This window comes from Euprymna scolopes, chromosome 23 (genome assembly GCF_053919585.1).
Source record: "Euprymna scolopes isolate OS-2025 chromosome 23, ASM5391958v1, whole genome shotgun sequence".
Classification (NCBI taxonomy): domain Eukaryota; kingdom Metazoa; phylum Mollusca; class Cephalopoda; order Sepiida; family Sepiolidae; genus Euprymna; species Euprymna scolopes.
Window position 1 is genome coordinate 10,571,657 of NC_136504.1, and position 23,346 is coordinate 10,595,002.

Below are 23,346 nucleotides of genomic sequence, written 5' to 3' on the forward strand. Positions count from 1 at the left end.
GATTCCGATTAATCGTCCCAACATTAACCTCTACTGTAGTCCCTTTTCAGTCATTGCTAAATTCTTTTCCAGATTTGAATAATTTGGACTTTGAGATAAAAGGTGCCTTCAATAAGTTTCTAGACTTTTTGTTTGAGCACTCTTATTGATAGTACACACATGACACGCTAATCCTCTTCTAAGTAATGTCTTCCAGCTTCAATGCACTTGTTGTACCGTTCCATCAATTTCTAGCAGGCTCCATAGAAATCTTCTTCTTCTACGAGCGTATCATTGACACTTGTTACAGCTTCTTTCATCTCCTCAATTGCCTCATAATGACAGCCTCTAAGGTTTTCCTTGAGCTTAGGGAATAACCAAAAGTCACAGAGAGCAAGGTCTGGACTATAGGGAGGGTGAGGAACTGTCTTGATGCCCATGAAAACGTCTTTCTTTCTGATCTTCTCTGAGCACTCTTAGGACAAACTTTATGCAAATCTTCTGCATCTTCAGTCCCTCACGAAAAATTGTGTGTACAGTTCTCACATTGACATCAAACTGTGCACTTATTATCTCTATAGACACACGACGGTCCTTGTCCATGAAATTCTTTATTTGGCCAATCAACTCTGGTGTTCTGACTTCCTTACTCCTCCCACACCCCTCATTATCCCTCACAGACTCCCTGCTTTCCTTGAATCTCTTATGCCACTCAAAAACTGATGCTCAATTCATGCAAGATGGTCCAAAAGCAGTCTGAAGCATTCCATACGTATCTGTGGCATTTTCCCCCCAAATTTAAAACGTAATTTTATTGTATATCGTTCTTCTAAAGTGTCCAGATAGCATTTTTGAAATTCACCAACTATGACAATCAGGCTTTAGTAGGGTGTATTCTAATTCTTACTCCAGCTGTTCATTTTAACCTGAAATTATAAAACTTGGTCAGTCATCTTATAAGATATATATACTGAATTTTGTAAGAGTCTATGATAATGTTAAATACCTGTACAAAAAAAAAAACGTCTGGAGACTTATTGAAGGCATTTTGTAAATCAGCCGACAATACCTTTCAATTAAACTGAAATTGCTGCCCCTGTTTTTTTCCTGCATTTGTCGAAAAGTTAAAAAATGACTAAAGCTAAATTTAATTCACACCCTCCAACTATGAATTATTTGTCCTCTCATCTAGAAATTAGGCATCTCCTCTGTGTTTGGTTCTGAAGTGTTTTGGAAATTATCGTCCTAACAGAGATTTGCAGTGTTTGAACACATCTAATCTCCCTCTTATTCATGGTTTCGCTTTGTCTTTTTATGGCTAGAAATTATTTTCCAAATGAGATCTTGTAAAACTTCCCACCAAATTCTGGTTAATCTAACTGATACTCCAAAGACTACTGTGACTTTTCGAAGCATTTTAGTTTTTAACGAAGCGGATTGTCTTATGTTTTAGTATTTTTCAGTATTTTATAGACAATGAGTTCGATTTTGTATCGAATTATATTGACAATATTTTAATAGTTCTTTGCTGGCGGAACATTTAGTATGTCTTTGTCTTCTCTTTGAATGTTTGCAGCAATACTATATCAGGATAAACTCTGTTAAATGTGTTTTTGGTGCTATAGATCTTGTCATTTTTAAGTCATGTCATTAGCTGTAAGGGAATTTCACTTTTTTGAACAAAGGAGTCACCACTTATCAAGGCCCGGAGGCCACTCGACGAGGATGAAGATTAATGAGTGTACAGTAGTCAATGGGATAATATCGTAATAATCATTAGTAGTGGAAATTTGGTAAATTTGATTACTTAAGGGGTATGGCTCATCAAGAACTTGTTTATGTTGGACTTGAAGTCGACCATATTGTAGTCAGTTGGAAAGCAGGAGAAATGGAGGAGAGTTCTACAGGCATGCAGTTCTAAGAAAGAAGTTTTGTTTATAGAATCTATGTTTAGGTTTAGGCACAGATAAAGAGTGGGGGAAATTATTAATAGTGGTTTCAGCTAGAAGAGTGTTTTTCATGAAAGTTTGGTGAGGAGGGACCATAGATTAGAGCTCAGACGAGCACTTGTCATTAAAATAACGATAAAGCAGAAGCAGACTTGCAATGTCTCTTCTGTGTGAAATAGGCTGCAGGGAAGAGAAAAGGGCATCCCACTAGACTACAAAGTCTATTTTGAACTCAGTCAAGGCAGGATAAGTCTTTCTAGCACTTCTTGCCCAGATGTGGCAACAATACTCCATCCTTGGACGCACTTGGCTTTTATACAAGTAGAGAATTGCATCAGCAGTGAGATATCTACTGGAGTGGTAGAATGATCCAACCATTTTTCCAGCAACCTTGGCAACAGATTTGCTGTACGTGTTCAGTTTCAGATTAGGTATAAGAGCAGACCTAGAAGCTTGTCAAAACATGGAGCCTCCTTAAGACAAAAGCCATTCATTTTGATTGATGCCAGACGGAGATCAGAGCATTGATGATGTAAAGATAGAAGCTTGGTTTTAAATGCATTAAAATTAACCAGCCACCTCTTTCCCCATTGCACCACTTTTTCAAGATCAGAGAAGAGAGAATCAGGCAGAACTCGGTCATTTATGGCCTTTGAAGTGCTGCCATAGATAGAAGGGTCATCAGTATAACCGTCTATAAATTATTTTCCTGAAAAAGTTAAAGTTTTGCAGGATTTAAAACTTTTGTTTGCAAACTGCAAATTTTTCTTGAACCACTAAATCATTACAGACATTTCATCCAGCACTGTATATCCTTGTACCTTTAACCAATCTTTTGAGAAAATCTTTGCAGATGCTTCTTTTGCATCCCATTCTCATACCCGATGCTCAAGTTTCAATTGTTGTGGATGCCTCTAATTCTGTAGTCATCTACTACTATTCCTCCTCCTCCTCCTCCTCCTCCTCTTACTACTACTACTACTACTGCATGCCTATCATTGCTTGTTCACTCAATTCAACACTAGAGTAAGACCTCCAATCAGAGGTTGAATGTGGACATAAATGGATGCTAACATTCAATGCTGTCAAGACTAAGCTCATTTCCTTTAATAATTACAGGAAACCTTCTCAACCACAAATAGCTATGGCTAAAGATACATTATCTGAAAGTACTTTCTTCAAACTTTTAGGATTAACGTTCACAGTGAACATGAGTTGGAACAGATACATCAAGAGCATTGCCAAGGCTGCTGTGAAGAAGGTGGGCTCTCTTTACCATGCTAGAAAGTTACTTATACCTGAAAGTATCCTGTACCTCTACAAGTTCATCATTCGCCCATGTATGGAGTATTGTTGTCACATTTGGGCTGGTGCATCTGCTACTAGTCTCTTGCTCCTGGACAGGGTTCAAAAGAGTCGCTCACCTGATAGGTCCTGAAGTGTCATCTAAGCTTCAGCCTCTGTCCCATCAAAATGTCGCATCCCTCTGCCTGTTCTACAAGTATTTTAATGGTGGATGTTCCAACGAACTACAACTCATGTACCCCCTTGATGTAAATACTCCCGACAAGCTTAACAAGCAGTTAAATTCGACCCCTTCACAGTAGCGATCCCTAGATGTAAGAAAGCCTATTACTCTAACAGTTTCTTCCCTAGAACTGCTAGACTTTGGAACTCCCTTCCGAATTCCTGCTTTCCCAACTGTACTGACATGCAGAAGTTCAAGTGTAATATGAACAGACATCTAGTTTTCAACTCCCTACATAAGACCCCTGCAACTTATGTCCTCGATAGTAGCCACCTACATCAAAGTGACACTGTGCCTTGATTGGGGTGAAATTGTAATTTAAAAAAAAAATTATGATTTAACAGGAATTGGAATACACTCTACTAAAGTCTGATTGTCGCAACTCATGAATTGCAAAAATGAAATCTGGACATGACGACACTTTAGAACGATATACAATAAAATTCTGTGTTAAACTTGGAAAAAATGCTGCAGAAATGTATGGAATGCTTCAGACTGCTTTTGGACCATTTTACATGAATTGAGCATCAGTTTCTGAGTGGCATAAGAGATTCAAGGAAGGCAGGGAGTGTGAGGGATGATGAGAAGTGTGGGAGGAGTAAGGAAGTCAGAACACCAGAATTGATTGGCCAAATAAAGAATTTCATGAATTGGACTGTCATGTGTCTATTGAGACAATAAGTGCACAGTTTGCTATCAGTGTGGGAACTGTACACACAATTGTTTGTAAGGAACTGAAGATGTGGAAGATTTGCACAAAGTTTATCCCAAGGAAAGATTAGAAAGAAAGACGTTTTCATGGGTATCAAAACAGTTCATCACCCTCCCTATAGTTTAGACCTTACTCCCTGTGACTTTTGGTTATTCCTTAAGCTCAAGGAAAACCTTAGAGGCTGTCGTTGTGAGACAATTCGGGAGATGAAAGAGGCTGTGACGGGGATCATTGAAATACTCACATATGAGGAATTCCATGGGCTTTTTAGAAGTTGGTGGAATGGTACAACAAGTGCATTACAGCCAGAGGAGATTACTTTGGAGAGGACTAGAGTTTCATGTGCGTACTATTAATAAATGTGCCCATACGAAAGAAGTCTGGAAACTTATTTCATATGTGCTACTCTCCTGGAAGCTAGACATTTGTATTTTATTTCTTAATTCTTCATCGATAATACGACATCCGGTTCACGGAATACTGTTGCAGACGCATTGTTTTGTTTCCTCATCATTTCTATTTCTTCATCTGAAGGCATCAACCTTCATGAAATGGCTTTTGACCAGCCATCAATGAATATGCTAAATCTCGAAGCTATAGAATTTGCTGCGTACAAATTTCAGTACATTCTCATTCCTACAAAAGATGAACAGATGTTGTGTGAGACTTGCATGAATTCACTCCTTCGTTTCTGAGGTTCATTGCAAAACTGTCTTCTTTTTTGCATAATGTAGCTTTTTTTTTTTTTTTTACATAGGCATCACCACATTATCAAGGCCAAGAGGCCACTCAAGGATAAGGGTTAAAGAGTGTACAGTAGAAATTGGACAATATAGTAATCATTAGTAATGAAAATTTGGTAAATTTGATAACTTATATGGAACGGCTCATCAAGAACTTATTTACGTTAGACTTGAAGACAACCATATTGTAGTCAGCCGGAAAGCAGGAAAACGGAAGACAATTCCACAGGCGTGCAGTTCTAAGAAAGAAGCTTTGTTCATGGAATCTACGTTTAGGTTTAGGCACAGATAAAGAGGGGGGGGAATTATTGATAGTGTTTACAGCTAGACGAGTGTTTCTTGTGAAAGTTTGGCGAGGGGGGACCATAGACTGAAGCTCAGTCGAACACTTTCCATGAAAATAACGATACATCAGAGACAAACTCGCAACATCTCTTCTGTGAGATAGAGGTTGCAAGGAAGAGAAAAGGACATCTCCTACGAGGCTACGAAGTCTATTTTGAACTCTATCAAGGCAGGCCAAGTCCTTTCTAGCAGCTCCTGCCCAGATGTGGCAACAGTATTCCATCCTTGGACGTACCTGGCTCTTATATAGATAGAGAATAGAGCTTACCTCAGATTTTCTGCCACAGTGAAGATTATTTCAACTAAATTATTCTGGCCAAATCTATCTTTCTGGTCGGGCTCCTTGCCCACATAATGAGACTCTCTCTCTCTCCAGATTTTTCTGTCTTTTATCAACTGCCTCAAGTCTTCAGGATCGCACTTGGCATCATGTGCAATTTGCTGGATGTATGAGGATTAAGGTCATCCAATGCTCATGTGCCCATGCCGTAGAGGCAACAGCAATACATTTCTCAGCAGCTCTTGCAAATACTTGGTGTATGGCAGAAATCAGGTTGGCTTTAGTGTTGTGGGAGGTCATGTTGGTGATGTTTTCGATGTATGACCAAACAAAGTAGTCCAGCAGGTTCAGGTTGAGGAGGGGGGGCAACGAGAGAAGGGTACAAAGCCGTAGCACTCCTTCTGAAGCCAAGCCTGGGTCTCTGTGGACTTGTGGGCTGGCGCTAAGTCCTGTTGTCACACTCAGGGTCTGCCAACGGACATCCGATTGCACCAGGGGATCACTACACTCTTTACCATATCCAGGTACCCTTTCGTGTTGACTTTTAAGCTGACTTCAAAGATGTGAGGTGGCATGATGTGGCCCTCACTTGAAAGCACAGCAAAGATCATAACCATTGTCGGTAACTTTGTTTTCATCACCCTGAACATGCCCCTGTTATTCATGGCAATCCAGTGATGCATTTGAGGGTGCTGTCAATGGTCTTATTGTCATAAATTGGATTGTTGGAGAGCATGAGTTATACAGTGGCTCATCTCCGATCTTGCACGTTGAACATTGTGTCACTTTCAGACATGATAGACGACTCCTATCGCTCTTGGGATTTATACGCAACTGGCCAACTAGCACTATCTCAGTATTATCAATAGTTTACATATTTTGGGCTAGTGAGTATTTAGACGTCGTCAGTGCTCCGAAACACAAAAATAGCTAGATTTTTTAATTTTTTTTATAAAAATCGCTCCCAACAAGGCATGAATCCACTTCATGTAAGACAATAAAAAAAACTAGCCAATGATAAGTGTTAGATGAAATAGATTCTGTCGCAGAAAACAGCAATTCTTTCCCCTTTGTCAAAAACATCACTCATGAAATGTGAGGACTAAAGGACAAACTAAAGGAAGCAAGAGATTACCTTTGACACATTGGCAAGAATGTATACACTAGATTACAACACAGATGCAAATAATTAAAAAAACAAACACATTCTAGCTGTTCGGCATGCCCTATCTTGCCTCGACAAAGTTCAAAACTGACTTCGAAACTTAGCAGGTGATGCCATTTTGCTCTTCCCTGCAACCTCTTTCTCACAGAAGAGACATTGCGAGCCTGTCCCTGCTCTATCATTATTTTCATGGCAAGTGCTCATTTGAGCTTTAATCTATCGTCACCTTTTGCAAACAGAAAAAAAATACTCGTCTAGTTACAACCACTATCAACAATTTCCCGATCTCTCTATCTGGGCCCAAATCTAAACATGAATTCCATCCTAAATAATCCATTTCTATCCCATTTCCACCACTAACTATTAATACGCTGTTGTCTCAGAGACTACCGTACACACATTAACCCTTATCTCCGAATGGCTTTCGGGCCTTGATAAAGGCTGACTCCCATATAAAGAGAAAATGTGCTTAAAAACTAATAGAAGATTGTTTGTATGCAATCGCACACACACACACACACACACACACACACACACACACACACACACACACACACACACACACACACACACAGAGCTAGGAAGAAGACCCACACAGAAAATATGCAGCTTAATGAAAACATCAACATCAGGGATCTAGAAGAGCACGAGCCTTATAAGTACCTTGGCATTGAGGAAAACGAGAACATACAATAAGTCAAGATTAGGGAGAAGATTAGTAAAGAATATGTATGCCGGGTGAGGAAAATATGCAAAACCCAGCTCATCAATAAAAATAAAATTACTGCCATCAACCAGCTTGCTATGCCAGTAATAACATACAGCTTTGATATCATTGACTGGCCACAAAAATACATCAACCGGCTAGATGTAAAGACACAGAAGCTACTAACACTTCATAAAATAATATATAGAAATCAGTGTCTACCAAGGCTGTATTTGCCCAGGGGAGAAGGAGGTCTGGGACTCTCAGAGATCAATCATCAACATAGGGCAACTATTGTGATCACCGGTCAGTATCTGAGAAGCTCCCAGAATGACACCCTCTCAATAGTATACGAACATCAAGAGACAAGAGCCAGCAGAACAACATCAGTCACTCAGCTGGCCAAGCATTTTGGTTAGGGCTGTCTCTCAGATGAGGACGAAACACCAAACAAGTGTGCTACAGAAATAACAAGAAAAAGCCGGCAGAAATATACCGAGACCTTTCAACAGATGAACCTTAAAGAATGAAAGCAACATCAGTGTGCAAAGTATTTTTGGGGGGAACTCTCTCAGGAATACATAGATAAAGAAGGTTCCTTGGACTGGCTCAAAAGGGGAGCCCTCCACCACGATCAGGAAAGGGTCATAATGGCTGCTCAAGACCAGGGATTGATGACCAATGCATTCAAGAAGATGGCAGGGATCAGTAATGACAATAAATGTAGGTTCTGTCATACAGAATTGGAAAGTGTTGGTCATCTGATATCAAGTTGCAAAGTTCTTCTAGGGGACGGCTACTATACAGCGAGACATGATGGAGTATGCAAGTACCTCCACTGGACCATCTGTAAAAAATAAAACATCCAGTGTAGCAGCAAGTCCTGGGAACATCAACCTGAAAGAACAGTTGGAAATGACTTATATACCATACATTACAACCATGTAATCCCCACAGCCACCCACCTTGAAAATGCTGCTGTGAAATCTGACATAGTTATATGGAATAAGTCAGAGAGAGTTGCAACCTTGATTGAAGTGAGTGTTCCTAATGATGGCGGCCTGAATAGAGCTGAAAGAGAGAAACAGACCAATTATCAAGGTCTCATGTATGATATGAAAAGAAACTGGAATCTTAAAGAGATATCAATCATACCAGTTATCATAGGTGCCACAGGGCTTATGAAGAAGAACCTGAAGTCCTACCTAACTAATATTCCTGGTGAACCAAGTGCAAAAGAGATCCAGACAATTGCACTTAAGGGAACAACGAGGATACTAAAAAGAGCTCTCGGTTGGTTTCAATAAAAAGCGGGGTAATGTTGGCAGCTGGTTTGGCTGCCCCATACCCAGAAAAAACGACCCTGGTGTCTAACTCTGTCCCGTGGGGAGGCATTGTAAATAGGTACAATCTTCAAACGAAGAAAAAAAAAAAAATGCACATACACACACACATACACATGCGCGCACACAGTCGATAAAATTTACATATAGTGACATTGAAAACCGAAACATACGTAATAAGTTCGTAAACGATAAAAGAAACGTCTATAGTCTGTAGACGTTTCTTTTATCGTTACCAAACACAACTTCAAGGTCTACTCAAACCTGGAAGTTGTGTTTGGTAGACATCGCGCTGAACACATTCACTTTATATTCAATTTACATTACTTAATTCTAAACTCACACACGAAAACAACGACACATACATGGTATTGAATTGGTCTATATCCCTAGATACGCGCTAGTGTTTGTATGTGCGTGTGTGCGCGCGTGTGTATAATTACTGCCATGCGTAAATTTACGCGCACACGCGCGCACTGACTCTAAAGGATACCCCCCTTTTTCCTTTCTTTTCTTTTATGCACACGCACGAGCGTGCATGCTAATAATTTGAACATGCGGACGAGAAATAAACAAAGGCTACACACGCGCGCGCACGGGTGTTACAATGCAGACGAATAATAAACGCAGACATACTGCCGAATGCACTTCGCGCGCGTGCGCGTGACGTGTAATTTTGCGCGCTCATATATAAAATGACGAAAAAAAAAAAAAATATTACGCTTCGCCAGTATTTGCATTCTAGATATATACATGAATTATTTATATAAAATTATAGAATTACGTCAGTAATTTCATTTTTCGTGTATAAATTATTATTATTATTTTCCGATGACGTAAAAATAGATTTTAAAAAACATCATTGTCTTTTACTCTCAAATGACGAATTCATTCCCGAAATTATTTCAAACTGTAATGCCTGGTATGATTTCTCTGGTTTTCTGTTTATTTTATCGAGTCACCTCTTGAACTGGTTTCGTCCTAGGCCTAGGCACGTGTGTTACTCGCTGATTTTTGCGTGACAACACGAAAGTATATTTATTTATATACAAATAAATACACATTGACCTCTATTATAGACTGAATGATATTTACACTAAACAATATTGAATATTAACGCTGATTAAGTGACACAGGGATACTCACCCCCCCCGTTTTTATTTTTCTCTCCGCGGGCGCAATGTTAGATATTATTGTTAATATTTTTAAATGTTGGGAAAATCTACCTATCTGCAAAAGAGAGAAAAGTAAAAATTATGGTAAACGTTAAAGATCGCGGCCAGAGAGAGAAAAAAAATCTGTATAAATATTAAAAAATGGCTTTATGTTGTTTTTGTCAAATATTCATAAAGAGGTATTATTTCGAGTTAAAATTCAGTTGAAAAACATTTTTTCCTAGCTGACGACAACACACACACACACACACAAACACGCATCCACACACACACACACACACACACACACACACACACACACACACACACACACACGCACGCGCAGTATTTCTCTTCAATCCACACCTATGTATAAGATACGCAAATATTATATCTACTTTTTATTTTGACGTAAGGGAAAACTCACTTGGAAATTAAAAAAAAAACAAAAAACTCTATGTATGCCCGTGTAAACACACACACACACACACACACACACACACACGATTCGCGTCACGTTGAGATTGAAGTGTCGGCGTACGCTGAGGAGGAGACGGGAGAGTGAGAGAGATAGAGACAGAGAGTAACAGAGAGATGGTGAGAGAGAAAGTGTAATAGTAAGAGACAGAGAGATATATATAGCGAAAGAGAGATAGTGTGCATGTGTGTGAGAAAGAGAGAGAGAGAGAGAGAGAGAGACGGAGGAGGAGGAGGAGGAGGAGGAGGAGAGAACACAAACACACAGACACTGAGGCACACTTATGAAAGAACGTTTCAAATCGGCCTCTCCCCATTCCACGATTCTAGTTCGGTCCCCCCAACAACAAAACCGGCCATCTTCGTCGGTATTATTTGTTTCCTTTCACGTTCCTCCTTCCAGTTCGACATTCGCATCGCCGAATCATATTTACCTTTCAAAAAGGATCTAAAACAAAACAAAAATAAGACGGACATAAAAGCCGACACGACACCAATTTGTTAAATCATTGTTATCATCATGTCCCTAAAATTTGTGGATAACTTTTGGATGACCGACGTAAGTACAGAACGATTTTATTTAATTTAATTTTTTTTTCAGATAAAATTTGCACCGATATGCAAATGCAACCAATTCAGCGACTGCAAAAACAAAACAAAATTTATTTTTGAATACAATTTTTTTTTTTTAAATCAGACATTGTTAAAAATAAACTGATTTCTAAATAATAAATATTGTTGACTTAAACTTGTTCTGCTTGAAAGCTTTTTTTTTTTTTTTTTTTTTTTTTTCAATTTTTACCATAGTTTCACTTTTAGCTACTGTCAACCCAAATCTCAGTTTTTCCACCCCGCCCGAGTAAATTTTGTTTACGTCTACTCCGCCTCCTTTTCATGGAACACACCGGTTTTGTTATTTAAAAAGATAAAATTAATGGCGACGTGTGAGCAAGCCACAATTATATTTACAATAATAATAATAATAATAATAATAATAATCTGGTTAAAAATAAACAAAAAAATGAAAAATGCTAAATAAAACCGAAAGTAAGAGTCCATTTCCTCATCATTTTAACAAGGAGCAAAGTATAGTACCTGTTCTGATACTACGCTTCCCGCTTCATCTTTTATTGTCTTTGGTTAGTGAAGAGAGAAATCCTTCTAGATTGAGGCACATTTTAATAGTTTTTCAATCTAGCGAATTCTTTTTTAGCCCCGGACATAAAAAACCCCGAATTTGTGTCCAAATCTGTCCCCGTGGCGTGATGAGGCAAGTAAATAGAAAATCCCGACCCCAGGGAAATGCCGGCTAGCTACAACTTGTTTTAAGATGAAGTAATGTATTATGCCTTTTGGTTTCGACACATTAACACCCACATCCACACAGTAGTAACGTTTTTAGATTGAACGCAGATATATAGATAGATAAAAGACCACACACACACACACACACACACACACATGCATATTACTTTTTTACAAAAGGTTAGAAATTTTTTTTTTAAAGATATTATACTCTTATATTGAATTTTTCTTATATAATCGAGCACTTTGCTGAGGTTCTTCCATACACACATACATAAACACACACACACATACGCACACGCACGCACACACACACACACAATATTAATACGAAAAATATATAAATGTTTATATCTTTTCTGTATTTATTTCCTTGTTGTTCCTGTTTCATGTGTTGACGTGTAGGAATAGAAAAAGACTTTTGAAAAAGATAACGAAAATGTTTCTTTCAAAAGCACATATTTTCGACAGATCCTTCGATCTTCTTCAGTGTGAATCTGTGTGCGTATATATATATATATATATATATATATATATATATATATATATATATATATATATAATTGAGCTCGGGGTTGTTGCACTAAAAAAGCCGAAAATGTCATTTTTATTTTTATTTGTGGCATTTTCACAAAAATTATGTTTTTAAGATTTCTTCTTCTTCTTCTCTCTCTCTCACTCTCTCTCTCTCTCTCTGTATATATATATATATATATATATATATATATATATATATATATATATATAGAGAGAGAGAGAGAGAGAGGAAGAAGAAATCCTAAAAACATCATTTTTGTGAAAATGCCACAAATAAAAATAAAAATGACATTTTCGGCTTTTTTTAGTGCAACAACCCCGAGCTCAATTATATATATATATATATATATATATATATATATATATATATATATATATATACACGCACACAGATTTTCGGCTTTTTTTAGTGCAACAACCCCCGAGCTCGATTATGTGTCCCTATTTATTTCCTCCCCACAAGGACAGAATAGAACACATTTGATTTTAATATAGGGAAATTCCAGCTCCCCCAAAAGGGGGCATTCTAAGTTGAGAGCTAAAATAAATTTTAAAAATGCCTCAGTCTATAAGGATTTAAACTGTACTGACCGTCGGAGACAGAAAAAAAAAATGAAGTGTCAGTATCATCAAGCTGTTAATGTTAGCTGTGCCGGCCCGATGTTGCCCGGGAGAATTTCTTCTTTCATTTTTGTTTCGCTTTTATTTTCAGTTCGAATTATTTTGTTTGGAGCTTCTCCGGAATAAGAACAGAATTCGAAAATCATAAAATTGAATAGTGCTTGTTAAGATAGGGTCAACAGATCGATTTTTGAAAATATGTGGGTTTAAGTCAAAACAACAACACTTAATTATCATGTCGAAAATAGTAATATATCTAAAAATTACGAAAATTCATGAACTAGAACAACTGCTATTGTGTTTTTAGTAAAAAAAAAAAAGAAAAAAGAAAAAAGTAATCGCTATTGGCTAAAACAAAACGTCGCTATGAAAGTAGAGGAAAGGGAAATAAGTATTTCTCCTGTATTCGCAATCTTCAAGGTGTCCACATCTAGGGAAAATGGCATTATCCCCAATTTTCCGTAAAAATTACTTTTAAATATAAATTTTCTACTCTATGAATTTTCGTAATTTTTTAATATATTACTATTTCGACATGACAAGTACCGGTGTTTTAGGTGTATCAGAATTTTTGTAGGAATTTTTGACACCCCTAACACGAAACTGCAAATAAAATATAAAAAAAACTCGTAATTTCTCTTTTAAAAGTGGGTTGTTTATTTTTTTTATGGATTATACTTCCAAAATAAACTATTAAAGTTGTTTTAAAAGTAATAGAAATATATTTTTTTAAAACAGTAATGAATTTTACGAACTCAATATTTTTCAATTTTTAAACTTTAAAAATCTATCAAATTTTTTTATCGATTCTATTTTTACGATATTTTCAGGGTCAATGTGAAATTTTATGCTCTTTCCAATAAACCGAATATACTATTTTAGACAAACGGTTTTTTTAATTCACGCCCCCCTCCATTTTCAAGTGTCTATTAAAAAGTAAATAATTAATTTACTCACCAAAGTGTTATATATCACAAATTGAAGAGAAAAGGTCAATAAATAATATATTCAAATTTAAAACAAAAAAGTAGTGTTTTTTTTAGAAATTTACCTGTAAAGTTCGAAGTTTAAAACCTTTTTTTATTTTTAAACCACGTTGTTTTTTTTTTTGTTTTTTTTTTTAATGAAACCTTGGTCCTTTGCTCCTTTAATTGAAAAAAAAAATTAGGGCTTGAATTACATTTTTCGAGTAGTTATAAGCTTGGAAAGACAGGGGGTCGAATAATTCACGCCTCCCATTTTGAAATGTGTATTAAAAAGTAAATAATTAATTTACTCACCAAAGTGTTATATATCACAAATTGAAGAGAAAAGGTCAATAAATAATATATTCAAATTTAAAACAAAAAAAAAAGTAGTGTTTTTTAGAAATTTACCTGTAAAGTCCGAAGTTTAAAACCTTTAAAAAAAAACAACACTTTTTTTTTTTAATGAAACCTTGGTCCTTGCTCCTTTTAATTGAAAAAAAAAATCGGGCTTGAATTACATTTTTCGATGAGTTATAAGCTTAGAAAGACGGGGTGGAATTATTCAATATTTTTCACGAAATTTCTGACACACCTACCGGTGTTTTCGCTTATAACCACATATTTAAAAAAATATCGATCTAGTGACTTTATCTTAACAAGCGCCAAAACTAATGTTATCTAATTAATTGTCACCTTGAAAATAGTAACATATTACTACATTATTTACATAAAGCATGTATTTTCACGATTTTAAGATCTATCGATCCGCCATTTTTAAGGGGGGGGGAGTAAGAAGATATTGCAGTTACCTCCTATGTCTATTCTGTTTATTATTTAAGTATAACTTGCAATAACTTCAAAAACTATTTTCATTAATTAATTTTCTAATTTTTGGATGTTTTACTAATTTCGACATGACAATTAAGTAGATACCATTGGTTTTAATTGAAATTCAATATTTCGATTTTCGTTTTTATTTCGAAGAAGCGTCAAATAGAATTTTGGAATCTAAAATTTAATTATTACGATATCGTTTTAATAACCAAACGATATACTAATAAATTATTCAGAAGCAAATTGCCGTAAACTTTGGTTATAAATAACCTTTAAAACCTTTAATTGAATAAGAATCACAAAATCCGGCGCTTCTACACTATTGGGACGAAATTTCGGAAATCGTAATACGGAATTTCACATGAAAACAATGGTATCTACGCATTCCCCGTATTTTTCAAGACGATTATATCCAAAAATTACGAAAATCGATAGGGTAGAATATTATTTATTAAAGAAAATAAAAAAAATAGAATTTGATGGAAACGATCGTAAGACACGGGGGAGTTCAAAAAGGAGGTAATTTTCCGTTTCGAATTAAACAAGATGGCGGCTATTTTTCACCTGTTGACACGATTAAATTTTTTTATTTTAATAATTTAGTAATATTCAGGTAATTTCGACTACATAATTTCGAAACTACCATTGTAACTTATTAGAATTGATACAAATAAAAATCAGTTTTATCTGAAAACTCCATTTATCAACTACAAAATATCGTCCCACTTCTGTAGAAGCGCCCAAAATTATTTACAAATTTGATGGGACAGAATAATAAATTCTTTCTTTGACTTCTTTACGAAGAAACTAAAATGCATTCTGGTCGATTTAATTTCGTATTTAAAAAGAATACGATTGAAAAAAAAAATGTTTTAGTACTTGATGCTATTTCATTGGTGCTTGAGTAGATTAGTGATGTTTTAAACCAACGCATTTCAAGTGAAAACATTTTTACGTATCATGTCGAAATTATAATTTTTTTAAAAATTACGAAAAAATATCCTGTATAAAATATGCTGAATGTAACAAAAATTCTGGTATTTTGTATTTAAAAATGGCGGATTCTTAATTCAAGAGAGATAAGTCAATTTAACATACTGAATTGGTCGCACAACTGTCCCACATTAAAACTTACGATAAAACTCGATAATTTTTATTTTTGTTTTTTTTTTTACTTTGTAGTTAAATTATTTTTCTACTGAACTATTTTCGTAACTTTTGGAATTTATTACTAATTTCGCCATGACAGGTAAGTACATAATGTTTTAAATGCGTTGGTTTAAAATATAACTAATTTACATAAGCGCCCATTTTATTTTATTTTTTTAATTTCAATAAACAATCGATTACAAGTAGTTTTAAAAACATTATAAGTCACGTAGAGACGAGACTCAAAGACACACGAGAAACGAGGATCTAAATACCATTGTTGGTAATGTTGTAATTTCGTACTTAGCCATGGCGGCGAATGTACTGTCAGTACTTTGACGCTAGTTAGAATCTGAAAAATGTACTCTAGGTTACTAAGACCGGCAAATAGTAATTTATTTTCTGATTTTTTTTGCGGTAAAAAATTAATATATTACAATTTTTTCGTTTTTCAGCTTTATTGTGAAAATAAAATTAGTGTTGGATTGGAAATATAACTAAAAATTTTTTTTTTTTTTTTAGATTTCATTTTTGGTTCAAATTAAAATAGTAATTAGTTCAAAATAATAAAATAAGTGTTTTTACAGTGTTCGGGGTTGTTATATTATTAAGTTAAAATAAATTATTATTCCGATTATTTTTTTAAGTAAATTGTTATTACCTTAAGTTAAAGTGCGATGGAGTATTGAAGTACTTAAAAAAAAAATGAATGCGCGCTTGCAAAAACAAACATGGCGACCATTGAAAACAATACGGAATATATTGGATAATACAGGTTTTAATATCATAAAAATTACTTGTCGGCGACGATTTTAAATGTGATATTCGTTCAAAACAGACCCAAATTCCCTTTAAATCGACTTTTAAAAAGTTTTTAGTTGGTGTCATTTGACCATGAATTATTTCCGGTGAAAAAAATTATCGTTTGTCGGTCTTAGTAAGCTCAGGTATTTTTTTCTGATTAAGACCGTGTAAATATGCTGATGTCACGGCTACCCCCCCCCCCTTGGATAGGTACGAAGTTTGAACATTACATTGTTTATACCGTTTTTTTTTTTTTTTTGTAAATAATTAATTCAAAGTGCGATATCTACTCATCTTTAATCAGAGGAAGAGAAATTCTCCTAGATTGAGAAACAAGTGCCCCCCCCCATTTCTTAAGTCATTAAATTTATTTTTCATCGACAGTTTTTTAGCCAAATTCTTTTGCTAATATGATAATCGTCGGAAAAAGTTTTAAAAAGGTGAATAAAAAAAATGCATTTAGGGGGCGACGCTGGCACAGGTTCGCCCAATCCCCTATTTACTTGCCTCCCCACGAGGGTAAAGTTAGAGAAGGTCAGTTTTGATGGGTTTTTTTTTCTCAAACCAGACTCTCCCTCTCGGATGGGGAGGGGGGTCAGATTGGTCCACAAATAAATATTTCCTTCATCTCGGCTTTTAAAGCATTTTTGCGCAGGAAGTTGTCGAGATGCTTGAAATGTGATAATCGGTGGGCGAGAGACACGATGAATATGGCGGATGAGGCAGTCTCGTAGTTCAATTCAATCAACTTCTGCAGGGTCAGTTGAGCAACATGCGGGCCAGCGTTGTCATGGAGGAGAATTAGTCCCTTCACGTTGACCAATCTCGCGCACATGTTCGAGCTTCTGGTGCATTTCATCAATTTGTCGGCAGAACTTCTCCTCCATAATCGTTTTGCCCGGATTCAAGAAGCTGTGGTGGATGAGACTGGATGCAGACCACCAAACAGTCACCATAACTTTTTTGTGTGTGCAATTTCCGCTTTGGGGAATGTTGTGGAGAACCATTACTGCTGAGTGCTGTGCCGGACGTCACCGATTATTGTCGTAGAGGATCCACTTCTCATCACACGTCACAATCTGCTCGAGAAATAGGTCTTCGTTGCAAAGAAGGAGGGTAGAAGACACCTCAAAACTACGATTGTTTTTATTATCGTTCAATTCATGCGGCACACATTTATTCAACTTTTTTACTTCCGTATTTGCTTTAAATGGCGAACGACTGGTGAGTGGTCCAGTCCACCTCGAGATCAACAGCAATTTCTCATGTGGTTTTGTGAGGATCGGCTTCAATTAAGGCTTTCAAATGTTCGTTATCAACCGCAGTCGGCCGGCCGCAACCGTTTAGGCTCTCGTCACCATTGCGAAATTTCTTGAACCAACATTGTGCCACACGTTCGTTCCTGGGCCAAGCGCATCAATCATTGATATAACGAGCTGTCTCGACAGCTTTTCTGCCTAGTTTGAATTGGAACAAGAAAATCATGCGGATTTGAATTTTTTGTCCATGCTGTCTGAAAGCCTGCAAAAAAAAAAAAAAAAAAAAAATCAATGGAGATATTGAGAACGGTGAACGAACGATTTATCATTCGCTGAGGACTGAACAGATGAAGCCTAGGATTAGAACAGATACTACACTTTACTCCGAAACAAAATTTAAAAAAGTCATATTTGTATTTTTTGATAGGATTTTAGTCATACAAAGTTTTCTCCTTTTTGTTAATTTTTTTATTTTAATAAATATTCCGTTAATAGTTAATAAAAAAATAGTTGAATGTGTATTTTATGAAAGTTATGTATAGACGAGAAACACACGTACACACGAGATGTAGTGCTATAGGTGCTTATTGAGATAGACGATAGATCATTTGTTTAAAAATATGTCGTTTTGAGCAAAAACAATATTACGTACCTAATTGTCATGTCGAAAATAGTAACTTATCCAAAAATTACGAAAATTCGTCGAGTAGAAAGTTATTTATAGTTAAAAGTAATTTTTACTGAAAATTCGGTAAAATTGCATTTTTCTCTGATATTTTAAAGTAGACAATAAAGAGTTCACATACAGGGGACAAAACTCGGAACGTATGTTTTACATTACATTTTAGCCGATAGCGATATAGACCATATTTTATTAAAAACACAATAGCATTTGTGGTACTCGATGAATTTTCGTAATGTTTGGATATATTGATATTTTCGACATGAGAATTAAATATGTAAAATTGTTTTTGCTTAAAATGACATATTAAAAAAAAAAAATTGATCTGTTGATTCTATCTCAACAAACACTCGAGATGTTTTCGGACCGTATATCAAAAATTAAATAAATAAAAAACATGGTCGCAATTCAAGTTGTATAATAATGTCACTGATATTTATTTCCCGGTTCTACTTGTTTTTAAATCATTTTTTTCTTCTTCTTTTTGAAATGTAATTTAATACGTATGCACATTGTACCTTTATGTCCACGTTAATAAAATCATATGACCACTTTTCGTGTCTGTGTTTCTTGCCTCTACGTAACTTACGCATTTTATTTTTGGTGTTTGTCCAGAATTCAACCTAAAAAAAAAAAAAAAAGAAAAAAAAAAAAGAAAAAAATATCTTTACGATTGTATGTACCCGACATGGAACATAAATTGATCAAATTTTTATTTGTTACATTTTCATAAAGAAAATCGTTTTAAAACTATTAATGTGAAATTGTTAGCATTACGATACTGATCTCGTAAGTTTGAATTATTCTGAACTTATCTTTGACGTAAAGGGCTACTAATTAGGACCAAGTATACACGGATACTATGTAGGGAGTTGAGCAGCGAAATAGCTGTTCACACCGTCAGTGAAGCAGGGGTGTGGCAGGGAATTCGAGTCTAGCAGTTTGAAAAAAGAAACTATTGTAGTAGAAGGTTTTTCGGCATCTAGGGATTTTGATAGTGTAGAAGTGGAATTTTGCTGTTTGTCATGTTTATGGGGGATATTTATGTTGAGAGGGATTAAGTGCTTTTAGTTTGTCAGAGCACATTCCATTAAACTACTTGTAAAACAGGCACAGAGAGCCAACATTTTGGTGATGGGACAGAGGTTGGAGATTGGTTGCTAGTGTGCGACCTATTAGATTGGTGACTATTTTTTAACCCTATCCAAGAGGGAGAGACTAGTGGCAGATGCACCAGCCCGGATGTGGCAACAATACTCCATGCATGGGTGAATAGTGGCTTTGTCAAGATAGAGGATACTCTCAGGTGTGAGTAATCTTCTAGCATGATAGAGAGAGCCCATCTTCCTCGCAACAGCCTTGGCAATTATCTCAATGTATTTTTTCCAATTCATGTTGCCTGTGAATGTTGGTTCCTTTTCAGATTAAATATGTTTTTAACTCTTTTTCAAAGTGTTTTTAACATGTTTTATTAACTGTTTGCTCGTATTATAAGCTCTATCTCCTATTTGGTTTTATCGAGTTTTACTTCTGGCTGAGATAACTTTATAAATATTAATTCTTTAATATTTATAATATACTTTAATTTTACCATCTTGGATCATTTTGGTAAATTTAATTGTAATTTTTATTTTATTTTATATATATATATGTGTGTGTGTGTGTATATATATATATATATATATATATATATATATATGTATATATATATTTATATATATACATATATATAAATTATTACAATAATAATTTTTAATACTTACAGACACTAGTGTTTCATTCTTTCAGAAATCATCAGTGCAGGGTGACACGATTACTACTGGTTCGGAGATTTGAACCCAGTCACAAAGCCATCTCAGACTACATTAGCAAGGAACAAACCTCACGGCCAATCTCAACTGCGAGAAATATTGTTGAAATCTTAACATTTACTTTTATATATATATATATATATATATATATTACACAGCATAATCGCGTTGACACACCGGTTCTCGTCAGATTACCAAAGTTATGCAACATTGAGCCTGGTTAGTACCAGATGGGTGACCATTTGGGAATTCTAGGCACTGTATGTGCTCTCCGCTCTCAGCATTTGTTTCCAGTCGTCCTGTATATACACTTCGCTTGCCACTGATATTTAACAATGTCGACCCAGGATAGGTGTGGTTGGAGAGTGCGCACCTCCTGCCACAAAAATCTCATGCGCAGGTATCCCAAGTGGGTATCCATAGTCTCTCAAAGACTGAAGGAGCCTGTGTTTTTATATATATAAATCAACTATTATATAAAAGTCACTGTGTGTGTGTGTGTGTGTGTGTGTGAGTTCCTTCCTCATAGGTTCCGAAACGGCTGAGCCTATCTTTTGCAAATTTCACACAATAATTCATATGTCTGGCAGTGTTTTTAGATATGTTTAGTACATAAATTCACTCGATAAGTATCAAAAATCTAAAAAATCCAATCTTAAAAATAGCTTTTCTCTCTTATAGATAAAAAAAATAATAATTTTACAAGGGAATATTTTAGGTTACACCAGTCAAGGGAGATAATAAAATTTCAACAAATCATTTCTTCTTAAAAAATAGATTTGTTATAATCTGATGATATAACTTAGTGGGAGAGCATTTGGCTACAGATCGAATGATCTCCTGTTGAAGCCCAAGTGTACCTCACCATTTTATTTTAATTTTTTCTTATTAATACGTTCAATTTACGATAAAAGAGGTACTATTTAAAATCGCTGCAAATCATTTCTTCGTTTGCATATTTTAAAACTAAACAATTATCAGAAGTGACTTTGCCAGGGCATTCATCGCCAAGCCCAAATATCAGCTGACGTGATATTGTGATATAGTAAACAAACACAGATGGAATTTTATGAACGACATTATCATTATTATTTTTTTTTATTTTCTTACAAATTAGTCCTCATAATATATAATAATCAATAGAGGATTAATTCTATAATAATATGTACGCAATCTGCATAAATTAAAATATTATGTTTAAGTGTATTGTATGCCCAGGCAACGCCAGGCTGCCAGCTAGTATATATATTATATATATATATATATAGTCATCCACATACAGTACTGTTTTGCTGTATTATAGCTCATCAGTGTGGCTAGACCAGCAACAACTACTTCAAGCCAGGATTGAAACTCTACTGCCCAGACGACAGTCAGCACTTCTCAGTGTTACTGCCTGCTGCTGAGATGGGTATGTGAAATCACATTGTCCAAACGACTTAAGCTCCATTTGTTTACACAAAGAGCATTGTTTTTTACGCTAGCGGCAGTTTCTTATTTCTTTCCCCAATATGCTCAACCCAAGATAGGGAGCATTTCTAGTCATCCACACACAGCACTACACTACCTATTCACTGTATGTAGAAAGGGAGTTAGGAGCAATTCCATACAATGCAGCCACTGTATTCTATGGGTGCAAAAAAAGTTCAGTAAAATGCATAGTAGTTTCACACCAGATTTCCAGATTTCAGATGTAAGCAATGTCTAGATCAAGCATACTCTATTAAGGGCTACACTTATATTGAAGCTGAAATAGGTAAAGATACCCTGAATATGGTATCTACCTGTAGAGGTAACTGCGAACTAAGTTCGACCATCAAAGTCAAAACAGCTTGCGAAAAGTTTGGAGAACTTTTACAAATACTAACATCCTGAACCATCTGAACTATTAGCATGGGTAAAGTCTATGACAGCTGCGCATGTGATGTATAGCAATGAATGTTGGGCGCCCCTGTCATATCAAAGACACAAACTTTTATGTCCTACAGAATCTCGTTATGATGACAGACTCGGCTGATTTGTTATAAGTTGCTGATTTTTGTTCATTTTTTTTTTTTTTTAACTAAACAAAATATTTCCACAAATTGAACAATTCCGATGCTGTGTCATTTTTTTTTTTTTTTTTTTTTTGATCAGATAATTGTGGGTGTTCATCAACTTGACTAAAAAAATGCCAGGAAGAAGGAAGGGGAGGGCAAAGGTTGCAAATCGAAATACTTGAAACAAAATTTTTGAATAATAAGCATTTCATTCATAAGTTTTTTGTGAACACAAGATACATTTATAAGTAGATAAATATGAACATTTTGGTAATTTTTATAGAAATTTATTCATTTTTATTAAATGGCTTTAATTACTGTTAATATTGACAAAACTACGTCATTCATTGAAAAAAAAAATGGACAGTAAAATAACAAATGAATAGCACCAAATAAATATTTATTAGGAACTGTTTAAAAAATAGCTTTTCAAAATAGGAATGGAAATTAGTTGTGTTTAGTTTTTGTGACTCTACTTGATATACAATACTTCAAAATCCTACATTCTATTATTCATTTAAATAACAGTTGTTTTGATGGTAATATCTTATTTTCCTATTGCATTAAAACCAAGTTATAGTAGGGGCTTCAATTTGGTGTCAATATGAGAGTGATAAATGAAAATAATTTCGGCATGTTTTTATTTAAGCTATATATATATATATATATATATATATATATATATATATGAAATAGAAAAACGGAAATTCAATTAACTTTCTAGAAGTTATAATTTTGGATTTTACCGTCTTTGAATTATTTATCTTTCACCAGACTATCCATTCACGTGTAATCACCTTTTTCTTCACCATATTTCCTCTGCTTCACTTTTTTGTTATCAAGTAAGATCTTTGACTTACTTGTTGTTTCATCAAATACTTTTGTATGCGAAATCCGATTCTGCATTTTGCTAATTCCTATACTCTGATGAGAAGGAAAGTATTTCTTCGAAACTC

At 35.2% G+C, this 23,346-nt stretch overlaps 1 protein-coding gene across 2 annotated transcripts in view; it reads left to right on the forward strand.

The window, feature by feature from the left end:
- The first annotated feature begins 9,644 nt into the window (after positions 1-9,644).
- LOC145245745 (proline-serine-threonine phosphatase-interacting protein 1-like) overlaps positions 9,645-23,346 on the forward strand; it is a 204,257-nt gene continuing 190,555 nt past the window's right edge. Inside the window, exon 1 of one of the 2 annotated variants that reach the window (XM_080107344.1) lies at positions 9,645-10,940. In XM_080107344.1, coding sequence (XP_079963470.1) covers positions 10,902-10,940 — 39 coding nt within the window. In that variant the 5' untranslated portion in view covers positions 9,645-10,901. The remainder of the gene's footprint in view (positions 10,941-23,346) is intronic. The other variant, XM_080107343.1, reaches the window with a different exon arrangement.